Here is a 22,421-nt window from a genome sequence, read left to right as displayed (position 1 = left end):
TGTCCATCTGTGTGTCTTTTCTCTCTTTCTCTCTCCTTTTCTTCCTCCCCAACCGGTGCTGACAGATGGCCGTCCTCCACAGAGCTGGGTCTGTCTGACGTTCCTGCCTGTTATAGGGAAGGTTTTCGTTGCCACTGTACTCTACAGAGGAATTGTTGGGTCTATGTAAATCATAAATAAGTCATTGAGTGTGGTCTTTACCTACTCTGTAAAGTGTCCTGAGATAACTTTTGTTATGATTTGACACTATAAATAAAATTGAATTGAATTGAATATATATAAATCAGTGATGACGTATTAGCAAGAGGGAATCGTGCCGAGCATGATCCTTTCTAAGTAATGTGAGTGCAGGGTACGAATGGTAAGTGTGAGTAGACCCTCAGTTCTGCAACATGTGCTCTTGACCCAACGCCTACTATGTTTTTCATAGTGGTAGGTGTTTTTGGCTGTTTGGTAGAGGATGTCCTCGAGCTTGTTAAAGCTTGTTAAAACAATTCATTTGTTATCCGTAAAGCTTGTGGCCATATTAGCTGACTTCGGTACTGTGGTCCCTGTTGTTAAACTGGCCTCTGTCTGTCTCAGAGGCTGTGTTTGGTCCCAGTCTGGCGGTGGTGGTCGTGTTCACTCTGAGCTCTGTGGAGATTTTTATACACTGTGTTTATTTTCTTTTATAAGCATCATGTTCTGCCTGTGGCTATCATGATTCCACTGAACCAGGCCATAAGGAGACAGCAGAGGAAGTTTAGAGCATTTGAGAAACTGATGATGATACACTGAACTGCTGGCGCTGTAGGAGACGGCTGCCTCTCCAGTAGCTCTCTGTTTTTTAGCTCTTTTAACCTATTTTGACCTCTTTCTTTCTACGTTTTTTACTCTTCTTGTGAAGAGATTGTGTGTTTTATATATATCCTATTGATATTTCTATCTTTAAAATGCGCTAAAGAGCCGATTTTCTTAATTACTCAAGAGAAGATCTGCTGGCTCTACGCACAAAGGGACGAGCAGGGATACGACACACCGTTCCGGCGGAGCTGATAACTTTATCCACCACTTAAGTGCAATAATTGAATCTTACTGCTAATTTCTGTCATATACAGTCATACATATTTTACCTATACATTTCCTTTAAATTTAACTTAAAGGAGCTTGCTTACTGTTTATTGTTTTTTATACTTTTTGTATTCATTTAGCTAAGAGTTTATTGTTTATCCTAAACTGTATTTTTTTATACCTTCCTTGTGTCTTTGTAAGCTGCTAGAAACTCAATTTCCTTGCGGGAGTCATCCCAAAGGATCAATAAAGAGAAGTCTAAGTCTAAGTCTAACCCTACATACTTAGTTCTATCACCTTAGCTGTACTTGTTTCAACTATTCTATTATATTAACTGCAGTGTTTCCCATACCTCCCCCCGTATTTGAATTGAATTGAATTATTTTCTGAATGGCGTCAGATCCCAAGAGAAGTCATATAAGGATCCCTTTCTTATAGAACATCTCTATACCTTGTCCTTTCAGTAAACAAACTAAATAGCCTTATGTTATTTATCTTATTTACACGACAGCATGTAAATTCTGTCTCTACATGGTTGTATGTTTATAATTCTCAGAAAACTCTAACAGTGTTAGAGATTCACTTATTCAAAGATCATTTTTTAAATTGTTTGGGATGAGGCTCCACTGCCGAAAAACAAAACTGAAACGTATCAGAGATCCTATATTGTTTAGTTCGAGGAGATGATGACTCCTACAAAAAAACAAATAAAACAGAATTAAACAAACTGAAATTATTTCTTTAGTTTGTTTTGCTTGAAACTAATAAGTGATATTGGATTTGAGATTAACTTTGGACTGTTTCTGTTGGAGAACATTATTTGGAGCTTTTGGACAATTATTTAAAATACATTTTTAATGCTTAGTGTAGCTCATTGTGCAATACACTGATTTAAACTGAGTTTGCATCGTGGATCTGATTTTTGCTCTTATAATTGTGATCCTTCTGTCTGGTGATTTTTAACGCCTTTCAACACTGATTCATTTATCCATGTGGGGATTGACCTTTCAATATGAACCTAACCGTTAAATTGTCTGATTAAACACAGACTGGCACACTAAAAAAAGAACATTTAGGCAATCTACTACAGTGCTTTTGAAACACATGAAAACCATAATTCCTTTAATTTCCCCCTACGCTGTAAACCTTGGGGAAACACTGAACTGCCATAACATATAAGTCATTCACTGTAATTTAGATATTATCATAGTTACGGTTGCTTGTGTAGCAGAGCTAAATTTAATTCTATCTTATTTTATTGATTTAAAACAGCCAACAGCCGTCCCAGTGGGCACGCCTTACTTCTTGCCTTGTATGTGGTGACAAAACTCTCGTCACACGTGAACACTGCATGAAAGAGAAGAGGTGCTTCGAGTGCCTGGAACCCGGCCACACAAGGACAGATTGCACACGGACCTCACCACGCCAAACCCAAGCAGAGAACCACACACCCAACCAGGGAAACTGAATCGCTGACACTGGGGAGGGCAAAGTGTGATCGTGTCATGTCAGACCCTCAAACCTGAAGAAGACCTACACTTAATATATGAGGAGAGCTGTAAGAATGCACCAAATGGCAGCGTCACAATTTTCCAGAATATGCACAAGCTCAAGAAGGCAGATGATCTATTCTACACTAATGTGCTACTGAATGACCAAGTTAGGCTGCGCAAAGAATGGCAGCGTCACAATTTTCCAGAATATGCACAAGCTCAAGAAGGCAGATGATCTATTCTACAGTAATGTGCTACTGAATGACCAAGTTAGGCTGCATGCGATTGTGGCAGCAGGATGCTTTTATATCTGGTCATTAATTGAGTGCCAATGGTAGCCGCCCATGGTAGGCGGAACGGAGTATAAATAGGGCAGCTCTTCCCGGTGCTTTCTCTTTGTGCTCCTGTCTGACGCGTCATTTCCGGTCCGGAAGTTTTGGCTCTCGGCAGGTAGGATTGTACGCTGCTCGTCCTTACCACATTGCCAGTTGTTGACCCTTTTGTTCTTATAGCACATGTATGTTTTGTTGCAGAGCGGCTGAGCTGACATGCCCTGCTTGGTGTGCGCTGGTCCTGTTGTGTTGCGGTGGTAAGTGTCCTCTCTGTCTGTATGGCCTTGGTCGATACATTTTTAAGCTAACGTTAGCATGGTTGCAGGTAAATGCTGGTAGCCGCATGCGTCTCTCCCTCTCTCACCGCCTTGTGTGTGGCTCATTTTAATACTGTTTTGTGCTTTTTAGATGAGATACAGCCATTGGGCCGAACGATCCATGTGGCATAAGAAAAGCCATGATCAGCTGACAGCTGCGGCTTTGTCTGCTGCTTTGCCGCTGCTCTGTTGGCTGCTGTGTCGCAGCTTTTTTTTGTGTTTATTTGTTTTCTTCATCCCACCTTTTTGATATCCTTTTGGTTAATTTGATTTAATTAACTAGTGCAATTCCTTTGTTTAGGGCAGGTGGTGTTTAGTTTTGTTTGTATACAACTGGTGCTATTTGCTTTCTTTTCTTGGTTTATTCTGGGTGTTTTGTTTGGTTTAATCATAATTTGCCCAGTTTCCATTTTTATACTAGTTTTGTTTCACTATGTGACTATTCTCTTGTTGTTTGTTTTCTGTGCAGAGGCCAGTGGGGGGGGGCGGTGCTGGTGACCGGAGTGGTGGTGTCCCTTCCTTCCCTGTGTGCGTGCTTCCCCGGGACTTTTGGTTATTCACAAAGTGTGTGTGAGTGTGTGATTGACACATGCCCGGGTAATTTATGATATTTTGTTTGGACCCCTTCCCTCACTAGTTTCTTTTTGAATAGTTTCTTTTATAATTTGTGGGTGATGCATTGTTTTAATATTTAACAATAAAAATGTATTTGATTGTGAACCACGTCTCATGCCTAATGAGTGACCTTACTTGCGTGTCCTGAGATCAATTAACGGAGTTAAATCTGGCGTTGTTGCAGTCCTACCCTTTGAACACAGGCAATTTGATACTACTGTGTCTTGTGTTCTCCCTACGCTCGCCACAAAACCATGATAGATACTGGTTCAATGGCTTGTACGATAAGTTAAGAAGCGGAAGAGGAGCTCCACAGGGCAGTGTTGCTGTCAGAGGGTGCGAAGAATATCATTATTCACAAAAACACCAGTGGACGTCACTTTACACATAGTTACAGAAAGACTAAAACAGGACAAAACACTCAAGACACGTACAAACCTGACACCCTACTACAGTTTGTCGCCAAATCTACTTATTTCCAATTCAATACATTAATTTACAGACAGAAGGAAGGTTTTGCCATGGGAGACCCGTTATCCAGACTGCACCCCTACAAATCAAACCCACGTTTTGGAAACGGAATGTAGACGACATACTAGAAATAGTTAAGACTGGCCACTCACAAGAACTCACTGCCCGCTTAAATACAATAGACAGCACCGGCAATATACAGTTCAAACACAAAGAAGAAATCAACCGGACCATACCATTCCTGGACATGAACATACATCACACAGAAGACGGCAGCATCAAAATCCCAACTTACAGGAAACCCACTTATACAGAACAGTACCTCCTATGGAGATCAGTCTTTATAGCTTTGTTTGAGTAAATGTGTCAGTCGCGTTTTGTGTCAATCATGTTTTGTTTGTTGCTTGTTGTTACGGTAACAGGGATAGCTACCGCTTAACATTTAAACATCCACTAGTTCCACTCAAGAACTCACAGCCACTTTCTCGCTAATTCTATAGTGTTTAACGTTACACGCTGTTAGCCACTTTAGCTTAGCAGTTAGCTTCACGGCTGGTGATGGCTTCCCCCGCTCTCTCTCCTGCTCTCTTTTGCTCGGAGTGTCGTATGTTTAGCTACTCCTCTGCCTCCTTTAGTGATAATGGCTCCGCACCATAGAAGCTCAGGCTTGTGCTACGGGAGCTAGCCGGCCACCCACAACTTTAGGTGCGAAGCCACATAGTGTAGCGTTAGCTTCTGCCAGCCCTCCCCCAGCAATCCCTGAGCAGCCAGGGTGCTCCTGGGTGACTGTGAGAGGAAAGCATAGTTCTAAATCGAAGCCCATGGTTAATCATCCACCCGTTCATGTTTCAAACAAGTTTTCTCCACTCAGTGACACACATGCTGGCACTGGTTATTGGCAGCTCCATTCTGAGAAACGTGAACTTAGCGACACAAGGGACCATAGTAAAATGCGTCCCAGGGGCCTGAGCGGGCGACATTGAGTCCGATTTGAAACTGCTGGCTAAGGATAAACGTAAATATGGTAAGATTGTTATTCACTTCGGCGGTAATGACACCCGATTACGTCAATCGGAGATCACTAAAATGAATGTGGAGTGTGCTTATGCAAAAACTATGTCGGACTCCGTAATTTTCTCTGGTCCCCTGCCCAACTTGACTTGCGATGACATGTATAGCCGCATGTCATCATTCCGCTGCTGGCTGTCTGGATGGTGCCCACTAAATAATGTGGACTTCGTAGATAATTGGTAGTCTTTCTGGGGAAAACCTGGTCTTATTAGGAGAGATGGTATTCATCCTACTTTGGAGGGTGCCGCTCTCATATCTAAGAACCTGGATGCAATTGTTAGAGGTCTAAAACCATGCCAACCCAGTGTTGGGATCAGGAAGCAGAGTCGCAGTTTAATACACCTCTCTGCGCTGCCCTTATCACAGATGCCCAGGAAGCAGAGTTGAAGTCTTACGCACCTCTCTGCGCTCCCTCTGGAGCATTTTCCAGCTCAGTATAGTATACAAACACTGTCTGCCCAATGATCATCTAAGTTAACCAGATCAAAAATGAACAGAAGAGGAGCTACACAGAAGAACTTGATACAAATCAACACAAAATCTGCGATAATGCAACAAAATCAGAAAACAAAATGTGGACTTTTAAATATCATATCTCTGTCATCTAAAGCTGTATAAGTAAATGATCTGATATCAGATAACCATATTGATTTACTCTGTCTGACTGAAACCTGGCTGTGTCACGAAGAATATTTTAGCCTAATCCGCTCCTCCCAGTTATATTAATACTCATATTCCTCGAGGCAGTGGTCGAGGAGGAGGCGTTGCAGCTATTTATGACTCAGATCTATGAATCAACCCTTAACCTAAACTAAATTATAATTCATTTGAAAGTCTTTTTCTTTGTCTTTCACATTCAACCTGGAAAACTGTGCAGCCAATTATACTTGTTATAGTGTACCGTGCTCCTGGTCCGTACTCTGAATTTCTATTTGAATTCTCAGAGTTTCTGTCAAATTTAGTTCTTAAATCTGATAAAGTAATCATTGTAGGAGATTTTAATATTCACATGGACGTTAATAATAATAATAGATAATAATAGCCTTAGTATTGCGTTTATCTCTCGATTAGATCCGATTGGTTTTAGTTAGAGTGTACATAAACCTACTCACTGTTTTAATTACACCCTCGACCTTGTTTTGGATTATGGTGTGGAAATCAATGGCTTAATAGTCTTTCCACAGAATACTTTTTTGTCAGACGATTATTTAATAACTTTTGAATTCATATTACAGGACTACTCACCTGTGGGCAAAAGTTTCTACACTAGATGTTTATCTGATAGGGCTGTAACTAGATTTAGGGAAGCAATTCCATCTGCATTGACAGTGTTGTAGGCACACTACGAACAACACTCGACTTTGTTGCTCCTTTAAAAAAGAAGATAATGAAACAGAGGAAGTTAGCTCCATGGTATAACTCACAAACCCGTGAATTAAAACAAGTATTGCGAAAATTGGAAAGTAAATGGCGCTCTACTAAATTAAAGGAATCTCGCTTAGTTTGGCATGAAAGTCTAAAAACATATAGAAAGGCCCTCTGTAATGCCAGAGCAGCCTATTACTCATTTTTAATAGAGGAGAATAAGAACAATCCTAGATTTCTTTTCGGCACTGTAGCCAGGCTGACAGAGAGCCACAGCTCTATTGAGCCATGTATTCCTATGACCCTCAGTAGTAACGACTTCATGACCTTCTTTAATGACAAAACTATTATAGACAAAATCAACTCGCTTGGCACCAATTTTTCTTCAAACCCAGGAGCCTTAGAAACAACTGTACGACCTGATATATTCTTGGACTGTTTTCTACAGTTGACAATAACAATTTAACCTTTACTATTTCGGCATCAAAGCCTTCTACTTGTCTCCTAGACTCTATTCCAACTAGGTTACTTAAAGAAGTGTTACATTTAGTTAGCACTCTTGTATTAGATATTATTAACATGTTTTATCAGCACGTTATGTACCACAGTCTTTTAAAGTAGCTGTAATTAAACCTCTTCTTAAAAAGCCCAGTCTTGATCCTGAGGTATTAGCCAACTATAGACTGTGTGACTTTTTACATGATAATGAGTTATTTGAGGACTTCCAGTCAGGATTTAGAGCGAATCATAGCACTGAGACAGCACTGGTAAAAATTACTAACGACCTTCTAATAGCTTCAGACGAAGGACTTGTCTCTGTACTTGTTTTACTAGATATAAGGGAACCACATTAAGCTGGTTTGAGTCGTATTTATCAGATAGATCTCAGTTTGTACATGTTAATGACAAATCGTCCATGCACACTAAACTTAGTCACGGTGTTCCACAGGGTTCTTCCATTGTATTTGTCGATCAAACCAGAAGAAACCGAAAAAAGCTGGATGACCTGCAATTTTCTGATGTGAAACTCAGATAAAACTGAAGTCAAAGGCCTCCGAAACTCAATAGCTAAAGGTGTTGTTACTCTGGATGATGTTGTGTTGTCCTCCAGCACCACAGTAAGGAATCTGGGTCTTAAGTTTGATCAGGATATTTCCTTCGATTCTCACATAAAAGTAATGACAAAGACTGCATATTTTCACCTGCGTAATATTGCAAAAATTAGGAACATTGTGTCTCGGAAAGATGCTGAAAAACTAGTCCATGCATTTGTTACTTCTAGGCTGGACTACTGCAACTCCTTATTATCAGGCTGCTCCAATAAGTCTGTTAAGAGTCTCCAGTTGGTCTAAAATGCAGCAGCTCGAGTACTAACTAAAACAAAGCGAAGAGAACTAATTTTTCCTGTATTAGCCTCTTTGCACTGGCTACCTGTAAAATCTAGAATATAATTTAAAATCCTTCTCTTTACCTACAAAGCTCTTATTGGTCAGGCTACGTTGTATCTTAAAGAGCTCATAGTACCGTATTACCCGACTAGATCGCTGCCCTCTGAGAATGCAGGGCGACTTGTCATTCGTAGAGTCTCCAAAAGTAGAATGGTAGGCAGAGCCTTCAGCTACCAAGCTCCTCTCCTATGGAACCAACTCCCAAGTGTTATTCTGGAGGCAGACACTGTCCCCACATTTAAGAGTAAACTTAAGATTTTCCTTTTTGATAAAGCTTACAAGTAGGGCTTACAAGCCCATAGCAATGTTGTTATTTTTAAGCTGATTTTGTTCTGCTTAATGATGCGACTATAGGCCTAGTCTGCCGGGGGATAATACTTTTCCTGATACTCTGAGCTTCTCTCCTCTCTGTCTGTATCATTCATGTCTCATCAATGCATGTTACTAATTCAACTTCTTCCCCAGAGTTGTTTTTGCTTTGTCGTCTCGCAGGTCTCTGCTGATCGTGGTGGTGCCTGCTGCTGTGGTCCTGCATGACGCTTCCTGCTACTATTATTACTACTAGTCATATATACTATCACTAGTCCTATAAACTATGGAATTTTTAGCCATAGAGGCACCATCGGTGGCTGTGTCGTAGCTGCTGTTGCCGCTGCTCATCATTTATCATGTTTGCCACCATAATTATTATCATTATCATTTTCATATTCACCTTAGCTGTGCTTGTTTCTACTATTCTGCTATATTAACTGCCATAACCTATGAGTCATATTTACATTACTTTAGATATTATCATAGTCAGGGGAAGTGTCTATCTCTGCCTTTGTCTCTCTCTGTCCATCTGTCCGTCTCTTCTCTCTTTCTCTCTCCTTTTCTTCCTCCCCACCCGGTCGAGACAGATGTCCGTCCTCCATAGAGCTGGGTCTGTTCGACATTCCTGCCTGTTGAAGGGAAGGTTTTTGTTGCCACTATGTGCACAAGATTGCTGTTGCTACTTATGGGGTAATGTTGGGTCTTTGTAAATCATAAATAAGTCATAGAGTGTGGTCTTTACTTACTCCATATGTAAAGTGTCCTGAGATAACATTTTGTTATGTTTTGGCACTGTAAATAAAACTGAATTGAATTGAATTGAATACTATGACACCCTTAGGTTGACCTAGAATGCACAAGACATAAATGCGCATATACACTTTGGAACTCAATAAGAACCAAATTATGAGGTTAAAATGGATTTGACTTTAGAGATATAGAAAGTGGGACTACTTTAGTACTTTAGGTTAGAGTGCAAGATGTTGAAGGCAATACTGTTGCCCACCCCCAATCCCCTGCAAAACAAACATATCATGCTATATAGAGCATCGTCAGTATGTATTATAATTGTACATCCATAGGTACAATTACAGTTCATTATGTGTCATTACAAAATGTTGTTTGTGTCGTTTGAGGAAAATGTTTATAAGCAATACTCAGTTGATTTCATGATGTAATATGGCTCCGAAGCTAGTCTCTATTGATTTAATTTATAGCATATGCTACTTGTACAGTCAGTAGGACTTTATAGTATAGTTAAAGATCGATAACATGTTCAAATAAGAATGCTATGTGTACCTAGAGGGATAGTTTAAAAACAATAAATGTACAATCCATACAGTATGTAAACATGAGTGAGTTAAAAAGATTTTAAAAGGAGTAATTTGATTGACGATAAAAAAAAAAATGTTTACAGTGTATTTACAAGAGATTTACAGTAAGCAATTTGTGTTCTCAGTTTCACCCGTTTTCTTAAACTTAATGCCAAGATATATTCAGCACATATATTGAGGGCCAAGAGTTGTTGCTGATCTCTGGTGTAAAGAAGCTGTATGGCTAGCTGTGAAAATGAGCTAACAGCAGGTAACTACAGTTACCAGCAGCTGGCACTTACTTTAGTAACAAGTAAAGCTATCTGACCAAAACTCCATAAATCACCTCTGTATTAGATCCCCTGTCATCAAACTGGCCTTATGACATTTAATGATATTTAATGACATCTTAATGGCGGTTAAAGTCCAATGGGCACCACTTTACTTGAGACTTGGAGTTACTCATGACCCCATTATAAAAGCATTTGACAGTGTCGGAAAACTGTAAGACATCTTTAAGATGCATCCAAATTCGACCACTTTAATTGAGCAGTGTGGCAAACTCTTTTTCAAAGTAGTTAGTACTCATTTCAAAAGTCGTTTAAAGGCACCACATGACATCATAATCTCATTTCCATATCTATGACATCACAGTGCACCACTTTCTAATGCTTTAAAAATTTTCAATCCAGAGGAAGTTTGAGAGCGAGAGCCAAAGTACTGACTACCTGTGAAGATGATACTGTGGGCAGGGGAGCCATGGATTGTGATTACTCTGAGCAGCATTCTTGGGAATCAATTATAATATACATTGTAATATAATATCAAGTCACTTTTTAGAAATAAAGTCGCTACAAGGGTCTGAAAAGACCATTCACTTATTAGTTCAATGTAATGGTAGCATAAATAAGTTCAATAGCTTCTGAATGATGCATTCATCTATGAAATTCAATTTAATTTGTCCACATTAATCAAATAAATAATTTACGACTTCTACCTGATCTACACAGTTGTCCGCTTTCATTTATAAATTGTTCATTGTTGTTTTTATTCATTCCTCATTTATCCATCATTTATTCATTTGTCTGTTTAGTAGTTTAGTTTAGTTTAGTTTAGTGTTTATTAGTTCAATAAACCTTAGTTTTGAAAGATCAACATTTGGGGACATTGGTACTCATTAAGGCCCATCTCTCTCCTTTACCTGTAATACTAATTCATGTATTTACGATGCGCACTTTTGAGTTATTATTTGCCAGATATACCATATATTGGTATTAATTCTATATTAAATCAGTTGCTGTACTTTCTACAGTTGTCAAGGTTAATGTCAACTTGTCAAAACAAAATACACCTCAAACAATGTCAACTTTGATTTAAAAGTGTCTGTCAGTCTGTCTGTCTGTCAGTCAGCCTGTCCGTCATATGTATTATTTCACAGTCAGGTAACTACCTAATATTGCTGTTACTCACTGTTGCATTGTTGGCTTGTCTGAGTTGTGGATGTTTTTCAGGTGGGAGACCACAAAGCCCTTGAGCTGCTCTTCCCTCACATTCTCCAAATTGTCCAGAAGGTCTTTAATCAGATCTTGGTCTGGGTTCTTCATTAGTAACAGGTAGGCGGCTACACGTTTTTCAACCGGGCTTTGAACATTCTGGTACACCTCCATGAAAATGTTTTTGACCTGTATTTGACCAAATATTAAATTACAACATTACAATATGTGAATCAGTTAAATCCCATAACATATGCTGTGAGCATCGATGACAATGTGTCATAAATGTGTTAGTATGAAGTAGTTGTACCTCATCATTAATATCCATCAACCTAAATGCCTGTATGGCTGCCTTTTGGGTTGATAATGGAATGTCTGTTTTTTTAGCACACCGCAAAATGGATGAAATCAGGCTGGGACTGGCAGCTTGCATGGCTTGACCCATGACACCAACAACCTGGAAATTAGAAAACACAGTTTTAAATGAATTTGAGGTACAGCCAAGGTGATGAAAATGGAGATGGTGCTGAGTATGGCCGACACATTTTCTGCTCCTTTTTTTGCACTGTTTTCCCCTCTAATAGAAACATAGTTTTACATATAGGATATATATTTTTTGTATTTAATCATTTATTTAAAACAGGAAGTCTTGGTGACAAGAGAGGCCTGTTATAAAATAAAAGATAAAACAGACAGATAATTTACAGATTTTCATACATTTTCAAAATTAAGAAAAGTATTTTCAAGTGTTGTTGGAAATTCTTGAGTAAATGAAGTGAAAGAAGAAAATTTTGATATATTTGACTTGAGAATTTCCAGTCACAAAAAAACATAAAGGTAAATTCTGTTATCAAATAACAGATTGTAACATTTAATGTTAAAATGTCATGTGACCTGTAATTGTAAGTACCATATTTCACACTTACTTACATTTACTTAAGTACTGTACTTAAGTACAGTTTTGACATACTTGACACTCTGACATACATTATACATATTGAATCAATTAATCATTAATTTGATGGGATGAACCCCTTGAGTTGTACCAACTTGTTTTCGAGGGGGTCCCACACAAAACTGTCACACCTCGGTTAGAGGTGTACTGTCTTCGGTTTTTTGTCTTGTGAAATTCATGTTTTCTTTTGAAAGATTAATCTTCCTCTCGTTTCAGGTTTTTACTGTGGAGAGGGTGGCCATCTTCTCTCTTCATGTCCGGCCAACTGATCCCAGGGGGTTAGTTACGCTCCGGCGGCTAGCTAGAGACATCGCATCCTCACCAAGATCACAGTTATTCACCAAACAGATCTAGAGGCGCTAATCGACTCAGGGGCAGACGAGAGTCTGATGGAATGGGGCTTAGCTAGGAAGCTAGGTCTCAAATCAGAACTGCTAGCTAGACCTATTAAAGCCAGGGGACTGAATGGTAAGGAGCTCTTCACTATCACACACACCAGTTCAAATGAACATAGACTGTCACCAGGAACACATTTGTCCGTATCTAGTATCCTCATCCTCTCATTCTCTGGTCCAGGGACATCCATGGCTGTGTCAAAATAACCCTCATGTTGACTGGAAAACGGGAAAGATCAGAGAATGGGGAAAGGGTTGTTCAGAGAACTGTGTGTTTTATACTAACAAGGGGGAAAATGTCAAAGAGATTAACCTTTTTTCTGCAAATCCTGCCACAGACCCAGAATTCCGGACCTGAACTCTGTCCCCTCCTTTTATCACCACCTCTGGCAGGTTTTCAGCAGGACAAAGGCTATGTCTCTTCCTCTGCACCAACCGTACGACTTTGCCATATATTTGCTACCCGATGCCCTTATCCCCAAGGGACGCCTGTACTCCGTCTCTGGTCCTGGAAGGGTCGCCATGAATAATTACATCCGGCATCACTAGAAGTGGGCGTAATTCGTTCCACATTGTCTCCAGCAGGGGCAGGGTTTTTCTTCGTAAAGAAGAAAGACAGGTCCTTGAGACCCTGGACTACAGCCCACTTAATGACATCATGTTAGCCTCTTCCCCTCATGTCTATTATTTTTGAGCTTCAACAGGCCAAAATGTTCACCAAATTGGACCTGCGCAACGCTTATCGTCTGGTCCAAATTAGAGAGGGTGACGAGTCGAAGACCAGATTCAACACACCAAGCGGTCACTATGAATAATGGGGCATGCCCCCGCCGTGTTCCAAGCCATGATAAATGATGTTCTTAGAGATTTCCTTGACCATTTCATGTACGTTTACCTTGACAACATTCTGATCTATTCTCCCGGCCGTGACACTCACCAGGACCATGTAAACAAGGTTTTGAAGAGACTGTTGGACAATGACCTGTATGTTAAAGCTGAAAAAACTGTGTTTCATGCAGACACCGTCTCTTTCCTGGGCTTCATTGTAGCTTGTGGAAGAGTGCAGATAGATCCAGCTAAAGTAAGCTAAAGTAAGCGCTGTGGCAGATAGGCCTACACCTGACAGCCGCAAGAAAGTTCAGCAATTCTTGGGATTTGCTAACTTTTATAGGCGGTTCGTCATAGGGTTCAGCGCAAAAGCCTCTCCTATTCATGCTCTTACCTCCTCCTAGGTGCTGTTCCACTGGACTCCAGAGGCAGATAAGGCCTTCTAGACACTTAAGCACCGCTTCACCTTGGTTCCCATCCTCACCATGCCGGACCAACAGCGGCAATTTGTGGTGGAAGTGGACGCCTCCGATGAAAGAGTAGGGGGAGTCCAGTCTCAACGCTCAGAACAGGGCGGCATGATACATCCCAGTGTCTTTCTGACACAATGATGTTGGCAATCAGGAGTCGCTGCCGGCAAAGCTTGCCTTGGAGGAGTGGAGGCATTGGCTTGAGGGGGCCGAACATCCATTTATTATTTGGGCTGACCATAAGAACTTAGAATATATTAAGAAGGCTAAGACACACCAGACCAGGTGGGCGCTGTTCTTTAACTGTTTTTCCTTATCTTTCTCCTACAGGCTGGGGTCCCGCAACGTCAAGCCAGACGTCCTGTCATGACTATTGTACCCCGAGTCTGAGGCCAAGCAACCTGAGCCCATCCTTCCACTGAACTGTGTGGTAGGAGCGGTAACTTGGCCAATAGAAACAGGTAAAGCAAGCTAATGGTGTGGCACCACCACCTAGGGGATTCCCCAATAATCGGTTGTTTGTCTCCCCTGCCCATGCCATGGTCCAACGTTGTCGGCGGATTTAGGAAGCCGTCCGACAGGTATTGAACACACAGGGAGATCGAATGAAGAAAGCAGCAGGCCGCAAGTCTGGCCAGAAGGTCTGGCTCTCAGCCAAGGATCTACGTCTTAGGGTGCCCTCTACGAAACTGGCACCACGGTTTGAGGTTCCATTCCCAATCACCAGGCTTGTAGGACCTGCAGCGGTTCGGCTGCGTTTGCTCCAGTCCCTCCTTGTTCATCCCACCTTCCATGTATGTCAAGTAAAGCAAGCCAAGGAAAGCACCTTGGTCCCGGCCGCTACGTCCCAACCACCACCAGAGGAGAGACAGCTGGTTCCGTCCCGCCACGTTGTCGACCCCAAGGCCTTCGACAGCTTGGGCAGTCGGGTGTCGGCCCTAGGGGGGGTACTACGCACCACAGTGAGAGGTGTCCTGTCTCTGGTTTTTTGTCTTGTGAAATTCATGTTTCATTTTGAAAGATTAATCTTCCTCTCGTTTCAGGTCACTTGCCCTTCCTCCTGTGTCACCGGTCTGCTGTGTTCCCTGATTACCTGATTGTGTCCACCTTTGTCATCCTCCCTCATGTGTATATAGTCCTCTCCTTCCCCTGTCTCGTTGCCAGAGTATATCGTCTGTTCGTGTACCTCTAGCCATTACCACAGTCTTGTCGAGGAATTAAAGCCTGCATTTATCGTACCCTGACTCCATTTGACTCCTCCTTTGCCTAGGCCTGACATAGAAAATTACACATACATAGTAATAATAAAAAATAATAATAATCGATAAAAAATTCCATCTACTGCTACTTTATACCATTACTCCACAACATTAATTTGACATAGTTACTTTTTATGTAAAAATGCATGATTACATGATATTATGCAGTGCTATATTTCTAATCTACTCTCTTTAAAAAGTATCTCAAATTGAGTCACCATTGACAAACTACAATATTACTGTACTATGCTCTCACGTTAATTTGTTGGTGATAAAAATAGTTCATTTATAATATGTTATATGTGGTGACAGGCATTTCTGATAAAGCACACAACTCCTTCTTGTGGTTTCAGGTTCAGGGTCATATCTGACCATTATTGACATTCAGGACGTTGGTCCAGGGGGCAAAGTTCATGATGATTCCTGACGTCACAGGCTTCGTTAAGTTACCATCCTGGTCTCAGAGGCGTTCAGCAGCCACAGCACCACAGGCAGTGCCGTGTCCTTTTCATGGGGGAGCTGTGAACACACCTAGCAGCTGTCGTTTGGTCATCTGCCTGGTGGTGAGAGCGACGGCAGGTTCAACAAACTCTGAGTCTAACCCTGAACTCTGAGTTGATCTACTCTGAGATAGGAAACTCTGAGTTTTTGGTTCCAGAATAGCAGATTTGCGTTAGTTTGATCAACTCGGAGTAGTTTGACCTGGAGTTAAGCGCGTGCACCACAAGTATAAAAAGACATCATCAATGGAGCCCTGATTCGACGAGTCACCGTGGCAACGGGGAAGAGGAGGGCTACGCTACCACTGGAATTGGAAATATTATTGCGCTCATACGGTGAATCTATAAATGATTTATCTTGAATAATTAAATGAATATACTGTATATTTCCCCATTTGAAAAAGCTGACTCAGAAAATATAAGTTTCTCCATTAAAATATTTCAAAATTGGGATATGCAAAAAAGATCTTGTTAGTCAGAATAAATGCTTTATAATCTATTCTAAGAGGCAAACAGCTGACTGTTGTAAACTGTTCGGATTCAAAGTATTGCATAACAAACATTTATTATAGAGAAAAACATAACTGTCACAGAAAACACCCAGGATTCACTTTCATATGTTCACTTGTTACTCAAAGTCAGCTCTTTTTTCCTTAAAACCTTATTTTCCTCATAAGTAAAATGCTAGAGCTTTTAACTAATATAATTGTGTAGTCAGTGAGAGTGCATTCGACTTCATCACAGTGGAGGTAAGGATGAGTTTCCCACTACCTTAAATTTGGAAACATCAGGAGCTAAGAGAGAAACTAGTATTTTCCCATGTTTTGTATGTATTACCAATCGATCATTTGCTATATTGAAAGTATAATTTGGAAAACAACAAAAGTAAGTATAATCTAGACGATTTGTACTACTTCCCAAAATGTTCTCACTCAATAACATAATAGAAACACAATCAAAACAACAAAACAAACAACAAAAAACAAGCATAACAAAATCTTTCATTGCTGTACCATTATTCACATCATTCAACATTTCATATTTTCACACTAATAATTATTCATAATTTCAGAGTCATAATTGTCACAGTTCATCTCTGCCTCACACTCTGCACCTCCTTCAATCTGCCAATCAGACACACCCCTCTCATCAAGCCAACTCCAATCACCTGTGCTCTCTGCTCTGGCTGTATTTAAGCCCCAACTCCACACTCACTCATTGCCAGATTGTTCTCGATGCTTGCACCAGACTCTCCAGCGTTATTCTGCCTGATCTCCCGGTTTCGACCCAGCCTGCCTCTGACTATCCTGCCTGACCGATCTCCTGGAAATCACCTCAGCCTTCTGTCCCTGACCACGATCCTCACCTGTCCCCTTCTGGATTCTGCCTGTCGGCTCCTGTGGCTAACTGGTGGTTACCTGGTTCAGCTCTTCAGACTGAGTGTAACTCCAGTCTCCTCTGTGGCTACCTGCAGCGCTGTGACTCTGATTATTCCCTGCACCAAAGGGGGGGTGGGTGTGTGTGTGTGTGTGTGTGTGTGTGTGTGTGTGTGTGTGTGTGTCAAGTTGCTAGGATTAATAAATGACCAAAAGCTGTTTGAAACAGTGAGTTTTTTGTGCATTTACCAATCAGAGGCTGACTGTGTTGTGGTGTTGTCAACCAATGCAGATCCATCCCCTTAGCTGCGCTCCCACCTTTGCAGTCCTTTGAGTTGATTTCACTGCAAAAACCCTACAACGGTAAAAAACCCTGCATGATGACCTTAGTGGGGCACAGCCGAGGTCAGAATCCTGCATGTTTTGAGATACTAACAGTGATGAGATTGTCTGCTCCTGGCTTTGTTTTGTCTTCCCCTGAACTAAAGATCCCTCAGCCTAATCTATGTTCCTCATTTCTCTATCCTAGTTAACATGTTTCAAGGTGGAACTTCCTGTGCTGGGAAATTCATTTTAACCCTTGTAGATAATCCTCTCTGAGAACCATCACCTTATTGTGGTGGAGAGGTTTGTGTGTCCCTGTGAACCTGAGGGCTATGTTGTCCTGAGCCTAGTGCTCCTTGTAGGGTCTCCCATGGCAGAGTGGTCTCAGGCGAGTGGCTGTACTAAGAATGATTCACAAAGACTCTATGGACAAACGAGGAAGAGAGACCCTGCCCTGAGGAAGCCCGGGTCCCCGCCTGGAGCCAGGCTCAGAAGGAGGGCCCGCCGGCGGGCGCCTGGTGGCTGGGTTTGCCACGGAGCCCGGCCGGGCACAGCCCAAAAAAGCGACGTGGCACCTCCCTCCTCTCCATCCTGGGGGCCCACCACTTGCAGGAGGAACCACTGGGGTTTGGTGCGCTGCCAGGCTGGCTCTGGGGACGTGGAAAGTCACCTCTCTGTCAGGGAAGGAGCCAGAGCTTGTGCAGGAGGTGTAGCGCTACCAGTTAGATCTGGTGGGGCTTACCTCCACACACAGTCTCGGTTCTGGAACCGTACTCCTGGATAGGGGTTGGACCCTATTCTTTTCTGGACTTGCCCAGGGTGTGAGACGCCGGGCGGGTGTGGGGATACTCACAAACCCCGGCTGAGCGCCGCGGTGTTGGAGTTCACCCCGGTGGACGAGAGGGTTGCCGCCTTACGCCTGCGGGTGGTCGGGGGGGAAAACTCTGACTGTTGTTTGTGCATATGCACCGAACAGCAATTCAGAGTATTCTGCCTTCTTGGAGACCCTAAATGGAGTCCTGCATGGGGCTCTAGTAGGGGACTCCATAGTTCTGCTTGGAGACTTCAACGCCCACGTGGGCAATGATGGAGACACCTGGAGGGGTGTGATTGGGAGGAACGCCCTCCCTGATCTAAATCCGAGCGGTCATCTGTTATTAGACTTCTGTGCTAGTCACGGATTGTCTATAACTAACACCATGTTCGGACATAAGGATGCTCATAAGTGTACGTGGTACCAGAGCACCCTAGGCCAAAGGTCGATGATCGATTTTGTGATCATATCATCTGATCTGAGGCCGTATGTTTTGGACACTAGAGTGAAGAGAGGGGCAAAGCTGTCAACTGATCACCATCTGGTGATGAGTTGGGTCAGAGGATGGGGGAAGATTCTGGTCAGACCAGGTAAGCCCAAACAAGTAGTGCGTTTGAACTGGGAAACGTCTGGATGAGCCTTTCTTGGCCAATCCCGATTTTTGCAGATTCAAATTTTTTTTCCCCTTAAAACTATAATTCACAGTGTACAGAAACATTTTTGGAATTTTTCTTTAATTTATTGAACCAAACTATAAAACAAAGTAGTATATATTGGTAGAACAGTGAGGTAATCTAGATTAGCAACGCAGAATTGAAGGCACCTTTCAAATAATAAAATAAATAAGTTCAGACAAAAAAAATGCAGCAGGTAATGGGACCCAAGAAAAATGTGAGACAGCTAAAAGCAGCAACTGATGGACTAGAAGGCACCTTTAGGTTGTTGTTGTTGTTTTTGTCAGAAGCTAAATGTAGTCACTTGAACATTAATAACAAACAGAAGCATCTCTGTCACCTGACAGGCGGCTCTTTTTCTCATCTACCTGTTTCTGTTTATCGTTGTTGTGGAAACCGCTTGTCGCAGGTCAAAGGTGCACCTGAATGCACCATGAAGTCCCGTCAGCGCACTACTGTTTGTTGTTTGTTTACATAACTCACGAAGAAGGCAAACATGTTTCCACACAAGCGACTTTAGAGAAGCAGGAGGATTTCAAAGTTCTGTTGTTTCTCCGCCATCTCTGACTACAGCAGTGGCTATGGTGTATGGAAAAGCACAGCTTCAGTCTAAGGTTACGCTCAAGCTTCCAGGGGTCCATTTCACAAAGCAGGTTTAGTGAAAACTCTGAGTCTGTTAACCCTGAAATGAGGGAAACTCTGAGTTTTCCGTTTCAAAAAGGGAGGTAACTCAAACCAGAGAAAGAGGGGTAACCCCAGCCTGTTTCACAGAGAGAGGTAACTTAAACTCTCGGTCAGTTACCATGGTAACATGCTCTCTGAACCTAACCTGGTCGGGAACAGGTTTTTCTCAACAAACCTCGATTTTCTCTCTGTCTCTGCCCTCTTTCAGCCACACACGGTATTTGATTTCCTCATTCATTCAGGCAGGTGAGTTTTGGCGTAGTATAGTTCTGTCGTCTGTTTTTTCAGAAAATCATTGCAAAAATCAGTCATTATAAGTTATATTAGGTGGCGACTATTTCCACTACCATAGCATGTCCTTTTGATAATGATCCCGTGGATGAAGGTGCAGCAAAACTGCGCAGAGAATTAAATATTCGTCGGGAGATGATTATCAAACTAATGATTATAGATGTTCTTGCATTTCCAGGCAATTATCTTTTTGAGCGGTACAGTTTCACGTCACAGTCCATCATTTACATACACAACCTCATCCGTCCTTACATTTCCAACATTAACAACCAAAGCCGTGCTCTCATATCCCAGCAGATATTGTGTGTTGCGTTGCGTTTTTTTGCAAAAGGGAGTTTTTTATACAACGTATAAAACAGCCACTTACGGTAATATTTACTTTACAATGTTTATCTAACATGCTCAAAATTAGGTATCACCATGAGATTGTGCTGAGGTTTTACCTGTTTAAACTTTTTTTTAATGTTTCATCTTAAGCCGCTGCCAAATGTGCTTCTCCCCCACGGGAATGCACCCAAATGAAATCAATTAATAGGCTACCGCTCAAGCAGTTCCCCCTGTGATATTATTGTGATTGCAAAGGACTACATTTAAACTTACCCATTGACCCACGCAGCAATGTTCTCCCACGCCGTCTCCCTCTCTTTAGCTGCTGCAGCGGTGTTACACTTACGGTGAAAAACATGCTCAAACTCACAGTATGAGCGCATTAATATTTTCAATTCCAGTGGTAGCGTAGCCCTCCTCTTCCCCGTTGCCATGGTGACTCGTCGAATCAGGGCTCCATTGATGCTGTCTTTTTATACTTGTGGTGCACGTGCTTAACTCCAGGTCAAACTACTCCGAGTTGATAAAACTAACGCAAATCTGTTCTGGAACTGAAAACTCAGAGTTTCCTATCTCAGAGTAGATCAACTCAGAGTTCAGGGTTAGACTCAGAGTTTGTTGAACCTGCTTCGTGAAACGGACCTCAGCTCCCACCGGTGAGTGTGTCCGCAGCTTATTTCTGCCTTACAAGTTTTTCCAACTTTCTGTCTTTTTCTTTTACAGTGTAAAAATCCAACAGTGAAGACACGCTGACTCACTGACCGTCTGACCATAGACCGGGACTGATGCTGCGGGTCTGCTTCAAAATAAAAGTAAAACGTCATCTGTTTCAACAGCCAATTATGTCTTAACAAAGTCTGTTGGTCAAATTACTCACAAACTGTCAGCTAGTTGAAAAGGCTGATTTGGATGGAGGTTCAAAGAGCATGTGTGTGTGTGTGTGTGTGTGAAAGAGAGAGAGAGAGAGAGAGAGAGAGAGAGAGAGAGAGAGAGAGGGTCGAGCGAGCAATACAATGAATAGGGACAGGGAGAGCCCGTCGTAATCCAGAACAAAGCAGTGAATCAAGGAAATAAAACGTTATTTTTTGCTGCTCTTCACAACTAGAAATGCAGCTGTAGAAAGTATCTCACTGCCTCTGTCCTCATTTAACTTAATTTCAACTGTACTCAGTGAGGTGCTCTCTTTCTCTCTCTCTCTCTCTCCGTCTCTCTCTCTCTCTCTCCTGAAGCTTGTGTGTTACCGATGCGAAGGACTTTCTCTTCTCCGCCAACTCTTTCGTCATGTCGGGGAATACCGACATCTGACATCCTTCCCATACAAAGTCCCGTTTTTTCTTTTGCTGCATTTATCACTTTATCCCTTGCAGACTGTCGCAGGAGCCTTATGAGCACCGGTCTCGGCAGCCGTTCTGGGTTCGGCATCGGTGCGAGCAGGCCATGTGCTTGCTCAATTTCAAACTCAGCCTGAATCCCCAGTCCCTCTTGTAAAATCTTTTGAACACAGCTCAACAATGTCCCATTGGTCCCAAATGCCTCCACCAGACCTACCAGCCTCACGTTTTCCATAGCTTCCAATGCGCACACACACAGTTGTGTCTGACCTGGTGTGGCAGGCAATTAGAATAGAAAATAACAGAAATAAAAACAGCCAATCATCTCACTGATAGTCTCATTTATTAAGTTAACACCCAACTGCAATCCATCAGTCACTGTTTCTTAATCACTGCAGTGTCATTGGATACCCAGGTTCAACATTTCTTTTCATGTATAACCAATTACTTATAAGTGTATGTTGCATTTCAAGATAAGACATATTTTGACTGAATAAAATTTAAATAAACAATAACAATCATAATAATTAACAGAAAACCAAACTACATTACACTGTAATGTCAAGGTCAGTCAATGATTGAAAAGCCCTTTCACAGAGCATAGACCATTGACTGAGGGCTCTGAGTCCTCAAAAGAGAAGGAGGAGCAGGCACTCCCCTCTGCTTCCTCCACTTGCCATTCCCGACAGTGCATCTCCTCTGTTGTGGCGTAGTACACAAGCCAGTCGCGAACCTTGCTATCCCTTTCCACTTTGTATTATCTTTTTTTATTTTATTTTTTAATCGTCCTCATCATCCTCTTTTTGTTTTGTTGCAGCCAGCCGCCTCTTCACGCCAGCAATATTCTATTGTGGTTGCTATGGCGCCGTACTAGGTGGCAGCCTGTAACAGCAGCTCCGGTGGGTTTTAAAGT

The 22,421-nt window shown here is 41.9% G+C and overlaps 1 protein-coding gene across 1 annotated transcript in view; it reads right to left on the bottom strand.

Annotated features, from left to right (window-relative positions):
- apoba (apolipoprotein Ba) overlaps positions 1 to 22,421 on the bottom strand; it is a gene marked incomplete at both ends in the record, with an annotated part of 92,024 nt that overhangs the window by 35,589 nt on the left and 34,014 nt on the right. The window contains 2 exon segments of the mRNA XM_083923724.1: positions 11,258 to 11,469; positions 11,591 to 11,737. Coding sequence (XP_083779850.1) covers positions 11,258 to 11,469; positions 11,591 to 11,737 — 359 coding nt within the window.

Source organism: Echiichthys vipera, assembly GCF_963691815.1.
Source record: "Echiichthys vipera genome assembly, chromosome: 12".
Classification (NCBI taxonomy): Eukaryota; Metazoa; Chordata; class Actinopteri; order Perciformes; family Trachinidae; genus Echiichthys; species Echiichthys vipera.
Note: the sequence above shows the minus strand (reverse complement) of the source record. Positions and strands in the feature narration are given on the sequence as shown.